Genomic DNA, 16,460 nt, shown 5'->3' on the forward strand with positions numbered 1-16,460 from the left:
GATCAGTACATGTTGCAGGTTGGACTCAAACCTGCATCCACCACATTTGTACCATGGCTTAATGTGTCCGGAACTTAATGTCCCATTTGGAAGTGAATTGAGAATGCTTTTTACATTTCAATCCAAATCCTCAATTGGAATTAATTTAGTATACAGGAATTACACTTTATTTGAATTTAACTTCTGTAATCCCATTAAGTATTACCAATTATTACTTTTTTTTTTAAAGTTTTATGGGCCTTGCAGATTTATAGATCATTATGGGAAGAATTTGATTTCCTAGAGTGCCATTAAAGTCAGCATGAAATAAAATCTCACCCTGTTTCTTTTACAAATCCATGTTAGTGGTTTTATTGCAAATGATTCATCTGTGTAATTTTTTTTTTACCTCAAAATTTTGAAACCAACTTGATTTTCCAGTGAAACTCTCACTGAGTCTCTGTACTTCTCCAATCTTTTAGTCCATTTAAAGTATCCCTGCAAACTCACTTTTATCTGCCTCTGTTTTTGAGAGTAACATCAACATAGCAAAATTTGATCAACAAATACTACATAGAATGTTTTTCGAGAATCTGTTACACTCAAGTTTGTCAATACAGAAGATATTTTCTGTTGCCACTTCCATTTCATTTCAAGTTTGTTGAATTTACTTTTAATTGAATTTCAATAAATTCCATGTTGAAATCCAAATTGCTGTCAGTGTGTGAACGCTCTTTTAGACTACTGTGCCATTAGCTTAGAAATATTCTAGCTCCAAACTCTATAGAAGTCAACCCGTGCCTAGATGTTGAGAACAAGGCTTTCTTTTTCACCTAATAGGCTACTTTTTTTATCCCTGCTTTCACTTTGCCTATTTTGTCTCACTTTCTTTAGTGTTGAGCCTTGTTAAATTGGCCTCATGTTGACATGCTTAGTTTACACAACTGTGTCGTAGACATAAATGTTTCCTTCCAATGTTAAGACACTGATCGGCAAAGCAGATCTAATGATCAGAATGGGGAATCACTCTGCTGCTATCGATCTGACACACACATCTCTCACACGTGATTGTGTTAGCAGAAGTAATGAAAATTCAATAAGTACTGACTCCCTTAAATGCACAGGATTAATACTATTAGGAGTCAGTATGCAGCAGTACACACACACATACACAAACACGCACTCCTTGCCCGTAAACCGCCAGTCCATTAGCCTTATCTTTTGGTCACATTAATGAAAGCTCTTCACCCGCAGTGCACCCTGGTAACCACACCACACAAATCTGCCCACCTATGCCTGACTGTAACCATGGAAACCACACACCCTTCACTCACATTATTCCTGTAACCATGGCAACCACATGTAAACCACTGTATGATGCCAGTGTGTACCAGGATATTTGCATATTTACATGATATGGTATTATATGGTGTTCCTAGAAGCACGTTGGAATCTCATGTAAATCATGTACATTTCATGTAACTTGTAAATACCATTGTAAAAGCATATTGATGTTTTTGAGTTATTACTTTTTAATGGCATTTTTTTTCACCAGGTGCTGCCAAAATACTTTATATGTAATTTGTTATATTTAAAAAAAAATGTATAATATGTAAAAAAAAAAAAAAAAAAAAAACTATCATGAAATTCTGTTTATGAATGTATAAAATAAGTAAGCTATAGGCAACCCTTAATTTAAAGTGCTTAATTTAGTTAATTTAGCTTTCAAATCGCTGTTAGTGTGAATGCTCTTTTAAACTACTAGCTCACAAACCCACTTTTAAGTTATTGTGATTCTGATTGGGATTAACGCATAGAAAAAAAAATTAATTTTACATTTCCCTTGAATTTTACATTCACATTTCAATCTGCTGTTTGCAAATGTACCTAAAACTGCACTGAGTGATGTGTTTTTGACACCTGACACCTATAATCTGTTAATACGAGTGTATGTGATATGTGAATGTGGCGGTACACTTGCTGAAATGAATCATTAAATAGTAATTGACCAATAGTGTGCATGCATTATACATAATCAACCAATTGTGTCGTGCGAGAAGGAGGGGCCTACAAACAGCAGTCAAAGCAATGCAAATACACAGAACGTACAGTATAAGGCCTTTAGAGGGCAATAGGAAAACAAAGACAAAACCCGGATATTTCAGGCAATTTAGAATTCCCATCTGTTTGTGTATTCAGGTGTGTCCACTGAGCATTGTATACTTGGTAGTTTCTATGGTCTTGGGAGTTTCCTGCTGATTTTAGTCCAGTCAGGGTGAGAGAAGGGCAGCTATTTCCACTGCTCTCTCTCAGTCTCTCAGACACATTAGGAAGAAGCGTTGATGGACATATTTGCGGAAATGTCACCTCTCTTGCTCCTAAAGCTCATATTGTCCCCCAGAGGACATATAAGTATCTGTACTACTAATATGAGAGTAATTCACACTGGAGGGAATTTTCGGTTAAAATCATTAAAAGTTTCTAGTCAGGTTTTTTTTTTTTTTTAGAAGCAGTCCACCTCCTTCCCATTTTACTACCACTTGCATCACTATTGCTCATAGTATTACATTTTAAGGTGTCATTGAATATTGTGCTACGTCAAATTGTGCAGCTTTTTTTGATGAAGGGGGCGCTACTTTCTTAGTCACTTTAGAATGCAAATCATATTTGAATGATTTCTGAAAGATCATGTGGCTGCTGAAAATTCAAATAAATTAACATTTAAAATCTATTAAAATAGAACGTTTTTTATTGTAATTGTATTTTTCACATTTTTACTGTCATTTTTGTATTATTATAAAATGAAGCCTTAGTGAGTATAAGTGACTTCTTTCAAAAACATATAAAGACAAAAAAATCTTAATTATTCCAAACTATTGACTGTTATTGATTTTGAGTCTATGTGTGGTTGACAAAAATGGCCCCTGTGGGTTTATACAAATAGTTTTTCTTCATACGATATTTGTTGTGGTGACTGTATTGGTGTTTCTTGTGTTTCTTTGATTGTTTCCAACTGTCTAGAGTCTGCATATTCACATTTTTTTTTTTTTTTTTTTTTTTTTTTTTTTGCTGTCTGGTTTTAAAAAGCACAGGAAGATGCAAACTCATCCTGAACCTATTTTGATTTATTAACTAATTGGACATAAAGTGAGTGATTCCTGCAAGTTTTCACAGATCAGAAACACACACGTAAACATTCTTCTGTCTTCAAAGGTGAAGTCTGTCTGCCACTTTGCTACGCAGTGTCTCATGGGAGCTGAACCCCACTGCCTCCGACGGTGCTGAAATCAATCATAACTGTTTATCTATACACACACAGGTCTCTGTGTCTCTGTGTGCGAGTGCGCAAAGGCCTCTTGAGCCATTTACAAGAAAGATCCCACAAAAGCCTAATCTGCACCTCTGGACCTCGACCATCTGTGTGTGTGTGTGAGTGTGTATTTATGTGAAGGTCATTCTTTGATGTGACTTAAACTCAAGGCTCAATGGGCCACTAGAGCCATTCCTCACATACTGCCTAAAGAGTTTATGCTCCCGTATGTTTCAAATTAGCAGCACATCTGACATAAACACAACACCATCATTTAAACAGATTCTCACTATAACCTTCAAAACGCTTTAAAGATGTTTTCCTACTGTGTCAATGAACATCAGTGCCCTTTAGGCGGAGTAACCCGACTCTCTGAAAGTCAAATGCTGATTAAATGCCTTGTTAAAAAGAAGTGGTGTGATTCAAAGTGCTGTACAGTGTAGAACCACAATTAAAGCCTTGACAGCTCTAACATTACCAAGAGTTAAGGACTTAACAATGGTTAATTGAAGCAGTCAGTACTGAAATACAACGTCATGTGCTTGCATGTGTAAACGTAAGGGAGGAAAAGTAGGAAAATTAACTTCATTCATTTATTGGATTAGAAAATACATCAATAATGTAAAAGCTGCTTGAACAATATAAATATTCAAACAGCGTCCGTGTTTGATGTGGAAGTATCCAGGTATTGTGTGTGTGTGTGTGTGTGTGTGTGAATGCTGGTCTGCATTGTAAAATAGTTTGCCACAGTCTTGGCGCCTGTTTTATTTTTATTTTTTTCTTCTTGTCACCTCACTCAACAGAACAGTTAGCTGGCAGGACTTGCCTGTTCTCAGTTTCCACTGAGCGCAAATACACACATGCGCAGCTTTCAGTGAGATATGTATCTGTTTGTGTTTCAGTGTGTATCAGTGGCTATATTCCCATACAGTAATGTCTGCACACATATTGTTTGTTTTACTCAGAGAAACCCATTAGCTGTGAATTGCAGAAAAGCTTAACAGGAGTTTAGAGGTGGACAGTATTACTAATATATGTTTGGGTAAGAATAAAAAACTTTTATATCAGGGTAATGGTCTGTGTATATATGTCACGATATAGTTTTTATATGATTTTTGTGATATTCTTTCTGTTGTTGCCTGTGTCCACCTTTTAAAGTGACTGTGAATATTGGCAAACTGATAAATGACCAATTTTGACATCAATATGTGAAGATAACAAATATATTTATATGTAACATTTATGATATAGCCAATAACCTGTAACCTGGTATAGAAAAAGTGTACTGTTTCAAATGAGGGGAAAAAACAAGACTTCTAATAGCTTCAAATATCAGCATAATCGGACTGATGCCAGCAATTTAAACAGAAAACAATTATGATTTTGATAATTACTGATCTGATTATTGATATATTGTCTGTCTATATAGTCAGTTCTTTGATTTTATGCTTTTATGTTCATCTTCCTCACAAGGTGTTGAGTGCACAGCAGCATTTGTGACACTCTTTCCATTATAGCAACCACTGAACTGCCTAAAATAATGTGGTCTATCCATTTCAGCAGGAATGCATGGTTACCACGGCGATAGTGATTCTTATATGCTCTAATGGCAACAGGAGGTCTTTTAAAGTACATTAAAACCGACGTTATCACAATTCCTTACATCACATGCACACTGCTCTCAGAACAAATTATGAGCTGTGATGAGACCATATGTCTCCAAATCTCCTTTCACAAGCTAGAAGCTGTTTACATATTGATATTAGATGCTGCATTATATGCTCGGGCGGAACATTCATTCCTTTTATGAAGAGATCTGTCAGAGAGAAAGGTTTTATCTGCTCATATCTATCGTTTTGTGTATCAGTGGTTTTAAAAGCTTTGCTGCATGACTGTATGCAGAGACTTTGCATCCTCTAGATGAGCCATTTTGGTAATGAGTCCTGCAGATCATAACAGTCATTATAATCAGACTTCTCCCTCTATGCACCGGGTGAATGCTTGATGAGGCTGTGAAAGGATGAATGCAGTATGAGGCTGTGAGAGGGTGATTTCTAAATGTGACTATGAGAGAGTGAAAGCTAGAAGAGGCTGTGGGAGGGTAAATGGTAGATGAGGCTGTGAGAGGGTGAATTCCAGAAGAGACTGTGAGTGAATGAATGTCAGATGAGGCTGTGAGAGCATGAATGCTCCATTCGCCTATGAGAGCATGAATGCTACATGAGGCTGTGAGAGGAAGAATTCTAGATGAGACCATGAGACGATCAATTCTAAATGAGACTGTGAGAGGATAAATGTCGGATGAATCTGTGAGAGGGTGAATGTCAAATGAGACTGAGAAGAAGAATTCTAGATTAGGCTGTGAGAGGGTGAATATCAGATGAGGTTTTGAGAAGAAGAATGTCTGATGAGGTTATTGGAAGAATAATTCTAGACGAGGCTGTGAGAGGAAGAATGTCTAATGAGGTTGTTGAAGGAATAATTCTAGATGAGGCTGTGAGAGGATGAATTCTACATGAGGCTGTGAAAGGATGAGTTCTAGATGAGGCTGTGAGAGGAAGACTGTCTGATGAGGCTGTTAGAGGAATAATTCTAGATGAGTCTGTGAGAGGATGAATGTCAGATGTTGTGTTACACTGGGTGGGTTCATCATATCAATGATGAATTTACAGTAAAGTACACTTTTGATTGTGCTGCACTTTCTTGACCACAAAATGGCAGCCTTTATAGAGTGCTGGAGAAAAATAATGGGCTAAATTAACAATAAGTGCCCATGTAAACTGTGTGTGTTTTTCATAAGCATGTATGTTTACCTGTGAAAAGTCCTTTTAAACAGATCTGGTTTCATCCCTTCTCACTCCCAACTCTCTTTTCTGTTCATTTAAAGTAATAAAAGAGACAAGTTATTACTACGTTGTCATTTTCATCCATGCTTGGTGTGTATTGATTATTTTGACCTGATTCTGGTGCTTTGAGTTCACAGCTGTTAGATAAAAATGCCAGGAGAATGTGGAACACTATTGAAAGTGATGCTCTTTAAAGGGATACTCCATCCAAAATGAAAATCCTATCATTTGCTCACCCTCGTGTCCTTCCAAACCTCTATAACTTATAAAAAAAAAGAAGAGATTTTGAGAAATGTCTCAGTGTTTTTGTCTATACAGTCGATCCAGTGTCGTTTGGTTCCCAGTGTTCTTCAAAATATATTCTTTTGTGTCCCACAGAAGACAAAGGTTTGGAACGACACAAGTTTTGGGTGGAATATCCCTTTAAGAGGGTCTGTTTTGTTAGTTCTACTTTAGAATCTCATACACTTACCTCAATATCTTAAATGCCTTTAATAGAAGCTAATCATGATAAACGGAGACTAACTCTAACTCAAATCATTAAAACTCCTAAAAGAGAACTTCATGCATTTTTATAATAATGTATGAATAATTTTTACCTTTGGAAGATGTCGCCAAAGTTAGATTTTATTTTTTATTTTTTGTAAGATTTACCTGACTTGTGGCTGTAATTTTGTCAATTTATATACATTTTGAATTAGTTTTAAGCATTTCGTCATACGTACACACAAATATACACTGCAGTCATTCATAACACACACAGTAGGTCTACTTTGAAAGCTATTTGCCCTCGAGTTCAGAAATAGATCACATTTATTATGGTAAAGAGAAACTAGTTACAGTATATGGGCAGACACTTGAGGAATGTTGCATTTTCATAACTATATTGGATTTTCTGGCTTTGTGCCATGCTTTTATAATTATTTTATGGTCGTCAGTCAGATTTAAAGTATTGAATGACACACAAGCCTTTCTACTCAAACATGACTGCTAAATAAGCTCCTCTATGTGTCACGAGTGAATGTGTGTGTAATTCCGGTGAGTCTCTCGGTCTGATCTAGGAGTTATGCCACTTTTTGTTTTAAATGGCTCCAGCTGTTGGCAGTGAAATAAGTAATCTCATGATGGGGTCAGAGGGACATCCTGTCCGGCTTATGCTGTATGTATGTGCGCCCTGGTAAAAAAAAAAGAAATATGTCAGAACAGAACAAATGTGTTTAAATCAATGCAGCTGGCAATGAAAATGTAATTTCGCACAGGTACTGTTACTGCCATGTCAGCATGTATACACACACTCACGCTGGCTTTCTTTGTTCATCTGGGCATTGTAATGCTTTTAGATGTTGCAAGGTTATTCTTTTAGCCTTTCCGGAAACATTACAGCAGTTCTTCATTGATTCTCTTATTGGATTAAATGGCTCCATGGTGTTGATGTATTTGTGTTTTTGATGAGTTTGTATTGATTGTTGTATGTTTTAGATCAAGTCTAAGTGTTTCAATGGTAAGAGAAAGAGTTCAGTTGTGGTTTTGGAACGAATGTTTGACCTACAGTATATGTATTTTTATGTGTGTGTCAGTGGCGCCGCTGAGCCGATGCTGAATCTGCACCGCCACGGCAAATGTGAGAAATTATATTTCTGTTGTGAGTTTGCAATCTGAAATGTGACGGGATGCAAAGACCTGGGTGCTGTGAAATAATGTTAAGCATTGCTGGACTCAAAAACAACCGTATATTGTGACTAGTATATTCTGACCCACAAACAAATGACTCTTACAAGCCAATTCCTTTAAGAAATTGCACAGAAAGAGTCTCGCGTTACAGCTAATTTTAATTAATGAAATGAATCCTTCACTAAAATTCACTTACCCCAAATATGGCAAAGTGACGGACGGACGGACGGACGGACGGACGGACGGACGGACGGACGGACGGACGGACGGACGGATAGATAGATATCTGTATCTGTTTGTGTGTGTAGTTAGATAGATATCTTTTTTTTTTTTTTTTTTTTATTTATATTATTTATTTTTTTTTATCTATCTATCTAACTTATTCTTTATTAATGGAAATCTATTAAATAGAAACACATGCATGTTTTCTGATTAGTCTGCGTTCTTAAATTATCTCGATTCATCTCCTATGACACAGTATATACTGCATCTGTGTGTTTTAAACTGGACATCTGCTCATGTGTAAAAAGCCCCAGTTGCTGTCTTCTACATCGTAAACACTCAACATGTGATTATGGAATTTTAATAAGAGGAAATCTGTCTGGTTCTTTCTCACACAAGCACATGCACGTCTATACTGTAATATAAACTGCCACTTGTCCGTGTCTGGTGAATTCTGCTGCGGGCTTTCCTCATCTGATCTTGCGGAGCATAGGAGAGGCTGTGTTTGTTGCCCATTTAGGTATCTGGACCATCTGTTCACCGTGTGTGACACCTTGACCTTTGTTCTCATAAAGGTAGCGGAGCGTAACTAGGTGACCTTTTACACAGGGTCGCACTTCCAACACCTGTCATTCCGGAGTGTATATGATCAAAGGGATTATGATGTAATGTTCTAATGTGTCATCATGTGCCCTCTTCCTCCTGCTCCTAACAGGCTGACGCCCAGCAACCTCGACCGAATCCAGCGCTTACGCCAGGAGTTCCAGCAGGTCCGGCAGGAAGAGGCGGAGCCAGATGATCACCACCGCCCCTACAGCTTGGAGCAGTCCTGGGTGAGTGTGTGAGCTGTGTATGTGCACCCATGATCCCTGGACGTACACCCCATGGTCTCTGGGAGCTCCCAGGAAGGATAAGACTAAGTCCAAGGACTGGGGCAGTTATGTTTACGACCTCCAGGCCTGGGCTAATGCTAACCGCTAACATGAGACCACTGCATGCAGGAGCATGTCACCTCTGACACTGACATTATCCGCTAACAATGCTAACATCACCATGTTTTCATCCATCTGGACTGTACACCCATCCATTCATCTGTTCAACCATATCACCGCAGCCATGACTTCAGCAGATCATGAATTAAGGCAAGAACTGCAATTGGCTGAATGTATGTGTGCAAGATGAAGTTGTGTGTGACTGAGTTTAAAAATCAATGTTTTTAGACTGAAATTGTTTAGTATTTAAGATATCGAATTCAAATTCAGATCATTCGAATCTGGATTGAGTGTGAACTCAATATGATGATCTGGATTTAGGTAAATTTAAACCTCTGTTGCCTATAATATGAAGCAGAAAGTCCTAATAAAAGGATAGTTCACCCAAAAATTCAAATTCAGTCATGATTTACTTTTTTAACAAAGAAAATCATTTGTTTTGGACCCTATTTAAGCTTCCCTATCATAGTGCAAGCATTCCTAAAATGCCTTATTTTTTGTTCCACAGAAAAAAGTAAACGATGACGGAATATTAATTTTTTGGTAAACTATCCCTCAGGAATGAGTTGCACTTAAAAATCATTTCAGAAGCTCTTCTGTGTGGATTGCTTTTAACATATTCATTTGTAATCATCTTTCCAGGGAGAGAGTTTCAGTGAACTGTTACACACGGTGTTATGTGTATTTTCCTTAATGTAAATTTCTCTTTTTAAATTTTTCATCCACTCAGCTTTAATGTATGGAATTATTTTTGTTGTTTCGTTTCGTAATGGCAGTGATTATGTAACTGTATAAAATGTCTTTTTCGTCCCCAAATTTTCCCTAGTCTTCAAATGTCCAAAACCTCCATGATAAACTTAAGTCCTTTTTTTTACTCTGCCTAAAAACCTTTTTTGTAAAACAAAAGGCTACAGAATAAAGATGGGTGGTTTGCTTTAGTGATTCAGTTTTGTTTCTGTAGCTGTGTTTCAAACACATCTGTCATTTCTTTTTTCTCAGAAAGATGAGGTGAGAATAAATGGGCGAAAAAAAATCCACTTTTTTTCTGATCACTAACCATTTTTCGTGAGTGTTTGTGTGTCAGTGTTAACATCATCGGCTGTTATTAATCTCATATCGTTACTGAACTCGTATCAGAACTTTAATGCCATAATCTGTTTAGCAAACAAATGGTACGTTCCTGTGACACTGATGTTGTTTTAGGCAGTGAAGTGTGTGTGCGTGTTAATGAACTGGGCTAAATGACCCGGCTCCACACATCCTTCATCCTTCAACACCTCTGTCTCCACAGCAACATGGCTGGCAAGCTGTGTCAATCAATCCCAGCATGCTGTTCTCCTTCATTAGAGTTAATGGAATTCTCCGTGTGGATCGGCTCTTGATTGAGCATGCCTGGGACGGCATTCATCTGTTTGACTGAGCGTGACGAGAGCAGGGAACTCAGTGTAAATGTTGCCATAAAAGAAATGGATTCTTATGGGTCATGAGCAATTTACCGCAGTTACACTGTTCTGAGTACGGAACAAAGCCGTCAGTGTGTGTGTGAGAGAGAGAGAGGCGGTGTTAAATGAGTCTTTATTGTTTATAATTACACCCTTATGTTCTGTACCGACCAAGTGTGAATGTGTGTGTGCGATTTCTTAATGAATTACATTAGAGAAGTGCTTCATTATGGTATCACTGCAAATCCCCCTCACCATAAAATGAACTGATATTCACTTAATGTTCATAGCATTCACCTAAAATCCAGCTAACATTAAACTAACATTCATCTAACGTCTGCTGTGTGTCCACATTCCAGCCTCACCTTTGTGTCCATAATGTATGTTAGATGAGCTTCTATAGCTCAGCTGGTAGAGTATGTCGCTAGCAACGCCAAGGTTATGGGTTTGATTTTCATGGATCATATAAAGTGATGAACATAAATCTTGAATGCGCTCTAAATCACTGCATCTTAAAGGAATAAAACTAGAACCACAGGAGATGAAAAATGTGTGAATATTTTAAGCATAATTTTAGATATTAATAAATTTACTTAAATTTTAATCATATTTAATTAAGTATATTCAAATATTAAACCAGAAAAATACGATTTTTACCTGTACTCAAGTTTTTGTTTTCATTTGCATATTGTGCATTGAGAATTATTGTCAAGCAGTATACAGAGATAAATAGTTCTTGAAATAATTGCTTGTCTTTTTAATGATGTGGTCATTTGAATAACGCGTAATAATTTTTATAATAATTATTGAGGACCATAATGTAGCTGTGATTCTGTTATGAAGAGTAATAACTAACTCCATGAATTTTTTATGGGTTATAATCTACTCTAATGGTTTCATTAACAGCAGTAATGCGCCAAAGGTCATAGGACTGGTAATAATGTCACATTCAAACACATTTCTGCACAAATGTCACAGGCCTCTACACAAAAACACCTCTGAATCCTGGTAAGTGTTTAGCTTGAGTCTTTGTCTCTCTGTATGTTCATAATGATCTTTCCAGAACTCAAATTCTCTCTCTTCCAAATTTGTCTTTACTCAACTTTTACTTGTTTGCTTTAGTTTGACATGTTAATAACTCCTGTTTGTGTTACAGTCCAACTGCAGCTCTCAGACGTCATCTGGCCGTCATTCGGTGTCTGTGGAGGTGCAGTTACAGAGGCAGGAAGCCAGAGATGCTTTCACACATGCTCAGAGACAGTACAGCTCTCTGCCACGGTACGTGTGTTTGTGAAATATAACGCAACGGTGCTGTTATTTATTGAGTAAAACACTTAAACAATCTCATAAAATTAAAAAAAGTTTTTATGGCTTGTAGTTTTTCTATTTACTATTTTCTATGATTTACTAACATCACTTCTGTTCAAAAGTTTTGAGGTTAGTAAGATTTTTTATTAAGAAATGCATTATATGCCATTAAAGAAATTTGCTACAAAATTCCTATTTCAAATAAATTCTGATGTTTTCATGAAAGAATACTAAAATAATAGTGTCACGGTTTCAATAAAAATATCAAGCAGCATAACTTTTTTAACACTAACTGTTTTTAACACTAATAATAAATGTTTCTTGAGAATCAAATCAGCATATTAGAATGATTTCTGAGCAATCGTGTCAATAAAGCACTTAGTTTTAAAACTAAAACCTTTAAAAAAAAATGTAACTTGAAACAAAATGAACATTAACTAAAATAAAAGAAAATGTTTAACTTGAAGTACTAAAATAACTAAAACTGAAAAAAATACATTAATAGAACTACATAGATTTATTCTAAAAAAATCAAAAGCTAATCAAAATGACAAAAAACATTTCTAAAATGAACTAAAATTAAAATGAACAATTAAATGCAAATAAAGAAGAAACAATTAAATTCCATTACAGGAATAACTTGCATTTTAAAATATATTAAAATAGAAAAACTATTATTTTGATTTTGTACTAATGTTTCACAATATTTGTATAAATAATTTTTTACTGTATTTTGATAAAATGAATGCAGTCATAGTGAGCATAAGAGACTTCTTTTGAAAATAACTTTTGAATAGTATAGTGTATTTTTGAATATTAGTATAAAATAATTCAGTTTGAACAACTTTTCTCTTTAAGCAAAATGGGGAAAAAATAAATGAGTAAATAAAATTTCATCCAATAAAATTCCTCTTCCTTATTCTTAACAAATAAAGGAATTTATCCATTTTGAATGCTGACAAGTGTGGTTTTGATGGACTGTGATGGAAACTAGAAGATACTGGCAAAAAATAAAATAAAATCTATTATATGTCCTGGCCCTACTTCCTGTTTCAGTATGAATAAACTATTAATGTCTTTAAGAACATGTGCACACACAACCTCTCACCTTGCCCATTTCTCCCTGTGTGTAGCCACCCTCGTAAGACGCCCACCCCGGCCCCAGAGAGCGAGTGGGAGAGGACGTGTCCGGCCGGAGACGGTTTCCAGGCAGCTAAAGACAGCGGCCGTTACTCCAGCTACCAGGGACCTCGTTCTGTCCCACGCACCGTTCCTCGTCCTGGCTGTAGGAATGGCCTCTCCATTCCCCCAGCATCCAGCGCTTCCTCCGTGGGTGGCGGCTACAATGCACGTGTCCTCCTGGAGGCCCAGGAGCTCCTGCGACAGGACCAGAGACGCAGGGAACAGGAAATGAAAGGAAGAGGCCCGTCAATTCGATTAGAATACCAATCACAGGATTCCAAAGGACCCCACAGACAGGATGTCCCACCTTCCCCTTCCCAGGTTGTCCGGCTCAGCCGCATACACACACCTGAGAAAACACGCCCGTTTATGTCATGAGATAAAAGGAAGACCCTTTTCTCCTGTTTTTCAAAGAGGCAAAAGGCTCACAGATACAAATGTTTATTTGTGTGCCAGTTGTACACAGACTCCCAGAGTGCCTTTTCTTTGAGGTCACAGTGGTCCTGCCCAATCTGACAGCTCATTGGTGCGTCCAGAAGCAAGAAGTCTCTTGATTCGCTGTGAAGACCTTCAAGCTCTGACAATCAGCCGAACACTTACCTGTTCCTCTAAAACCACGTAGAACTCGATCAAAATGAGCAGTTTCCTGCTTTGCACAGGTTTTGATGAAGTTTTGTGAAGTAGAGCTTTTTTTTAATAAGATTTATCAGATGAATTCTTACACATGAGGTAAAATTGTCAGTTAAACGTGTATTTGATGTCGTTACAGTACAGGTGGCCCAGCAAACCTAGCGACACCACTGGATGTAGTCACATGTTTAAAGAACTCGACAAATATAGGTACAAAAAAAAAAGTAGTAGTGGTGGAGGACCTGTGGATATAGAGAGAAGTGTGAATATCAAAAATGCAATGGAAAAGGAAGAAGGAAAGGAAATGGGGTCACATATAGCAGGTCATTAATTGATGCTCCTCATTAAATTTTCAGAGCTCTTTCACACACAGACACAGAACCCACGACCCACTGCTGCCTGCAAGGTGTGTGTGTGTGTGTGTGTGGGTTCCTGTCTTCCAGATGACCCACACTGAATTTTTCATCACACACACCAGCTGCCCCTGTATTGACAGGCCACAGTACAGTGTGAAAGTTCAGACAAAACGATTGTCTTCTGTCTCCCTTAAACATGCATAGATGCACACACACAGAGGCTGTGTTTGGAATACCACACTAGCACTACTACATCTATCTATCTCTAGATATCTACATCTACTAAATATGTAAAATTATTAAATTTGTATAGCTTGGAAATAATTGTGTATCTTTTTTTCCCATGTGTGATTATACACATGTAGGGAGAGTGTGAGTTTAAAAAGAATTAAGAGAGAGTGAGCTTAAAATAGTTATATATTAATTCTATATATATACTCTATATATATATATATATTATATATATATATATATATATATATATATATATATATATATATATATATATATATATATATATATATATATATATAATATATATATATTGTGTGTGTGTATATATATATATATATATATATATATATATATATATATATATATTGGTGGTTATATATATATATATATATATATATATATATATATATATATATATATATATATATATATATATATATATATATATATATATAATATACACACACACACACACACACATATATATATACATATATACATACATATAGAATGTTTAATATATGTGACCCTAGAGCACAAAACCAGTCATAAGTAGCACAGGTATATTTGTAGCAATAGCCAAAAATACATTGTATGGGTAAAAATTATCGATTTTTATTTTATTCCAAAAATCATTAGGATATTAAGTAAAGATCATGTTCCATGAAGATATTTTGTAATGTTCCTACACTAAATATATATAAACTTAATTTTGTTTAGTAATATGCATTGCAAATAACTTAATTTGGACAACTTTAAAGCGATTTTCTCAATATTTTGATTTTTTTTTTTTTTTTTTTTGCACCCTCAGATTCCAGATTTTCAAATAGTTTCTCCAATCCTAACAAACCATACATCAGTGGAAAGCTTATTTATTCAGCTTTCAGATGTATAAATCTCAATTTCGAAAAATTGACCCACATGCTGGTTTTGTGGTCCAAGGTCACATATATAATATATAACCTATATATATTTATATATATATATATATATATATATATATATATATAATATATATATATATATATATATATATATATATATATATATATATATATATATATATATATGTGTGTATATATTATTGTTTAAGAAACTCTCAAGTTGGAGTGTTATTAATTAGTATTATTACAGCAACTATATATTTATATACTTTCATTTTTTTTTATTCATATTAAACTCCAAATAATAATAGTCCAGTTTTGTTAAAACTCTCAACTTTCAGTAATTTGAGTTTCTTAAACTGAACTGGAGTAAAAGTTATTATTAGTATTTTTTTTAATAGTATGCAGTGTGTTAAAATTACATTTCAAAAAACAGCCACACACCGTTCTTTAAATAGATGGACAGACTGATGGACTTTATTGATTATTTAAGTAGAAAGCCTTTAACTACTCACGTTCTTAAAGCCAGTACTGGAAGCATCACTGAATCTTTGAGATCTCAAACTGGAACTTTGAGTCTCTGGAAGTTCTGGGCTTTGAATCAAGAGCTCCCGTTGAGCTGACACACTCTGAGACTTGAGTGTAAGAGGCTAGGTCAGTGCTCTGTGTGTGTGTGCGTGTGTGTACGTGCGCGGGGGCAGTGCCATATGAGCCAGCCGATGCTCGTTTGACACATAACAGTGGGACACATGGTGTGCAACACACTCTACTGTCCAGGCACAGATGGTTGGGTGCGTTTGGTGTGTGTGTGTGTTATCAAGATGATAACATGAAAAGAGCTTCAGTACGACACGACTAAACAATCAAGACATTTCAGTTTTTACTGTCGTCTTTGTTCTTCCGTATCTAGTATGGAAATTAGCTTGTGATCTTGCCCTGCTCATCCTGTTTTGTACATTTGCCTCCTTTTTAACCTTTTCAAATGAACAAAACCTCTTTTGCACCTTTTTAAATGTCAGATTTTTCCAGATTGTGACTATTTTAATGAAGAAGCATTAAATATGTGCTGCCTTTGACACAGATTCTTTTATTTATGTTTGTATCATAGCAACAGTCTCCATATGCTGTTCTAAAAGGTCAGAGGTCATTAGCGGGCAGAGATATGGAGTTTCCATTTTTTTGTGTTGGTTTGTTTACAGGACTCTGTACAGGGTTTTTGGCTTTTTGTTTCTGCCTTTGTGTCTGTTATTTTGTGTTGTTTATACGCTGTTCAGAAATCAGTTTAGAAACACAGCAGCTGTTTGGATTGTACAAAACTCTTGTAAAATAAAGGAAGGGGATGCTCTTCTGTTTGTGTTTGTGAGATCTAAGTCGTCCATGAATCATCCACTTTCCTCTGGGGTC

General features: G+C 36.0%; 1 protein-coding gene across 6 annotated transcripts in view; it reads left to right on the top strand.

The window, feature by feature from the left end:
- The window catches only part of pard3ab (par-3 family cell polarity regulator alpha, b), a 76,155-nt gene extending 62,346 nt beyond the window's left edge, over nucleotides 1-13,809 (top strand). For all 6 annotated transcript variants that reach the window (XM_042718803.1, XM_042718806.1, XM_042718805.1 and 3 more), the window contains 3 exons: nucleotides 8,744-8,861; nucleotides 11,619-11,740; nucleotides 12,904-13,809. In XM_042718803.1, the coding sequence (XP_042574737.1) occupies nucleotides 8,744-8,861; nucleotides 11,619-11,740; nucleotides 12,904-13,330 (667 nt within the window). In that variant the 3' untranslated portion in view covers nucleotides 13,331-13,809. The remainder of the gene's footprint in view (nucleotides 1-8,743; nucleotides 8,862-11,618; nucleotides 11,741-12,903) is intronic.
- The last annotated feature ends 2,651 nt before the right edge of the window (nucleotides 13,810-16,460 follow it).

This window comes from Cyprinus carpio, chromosome B2, assembly GCF_018340385.1.
Source record: "Cyprinus carpio isolate SPL01 chromosome B2, ASM1834038v1, whole genome shotgun sequence".
NCBI classification, from domain to species: domain Eukaryota; kingdom Metazoa; phylum Chordata; class Actinopteri; order Cypriniformes; family Cyprinidae; genus Cyprinus; species Cyprinus carpio.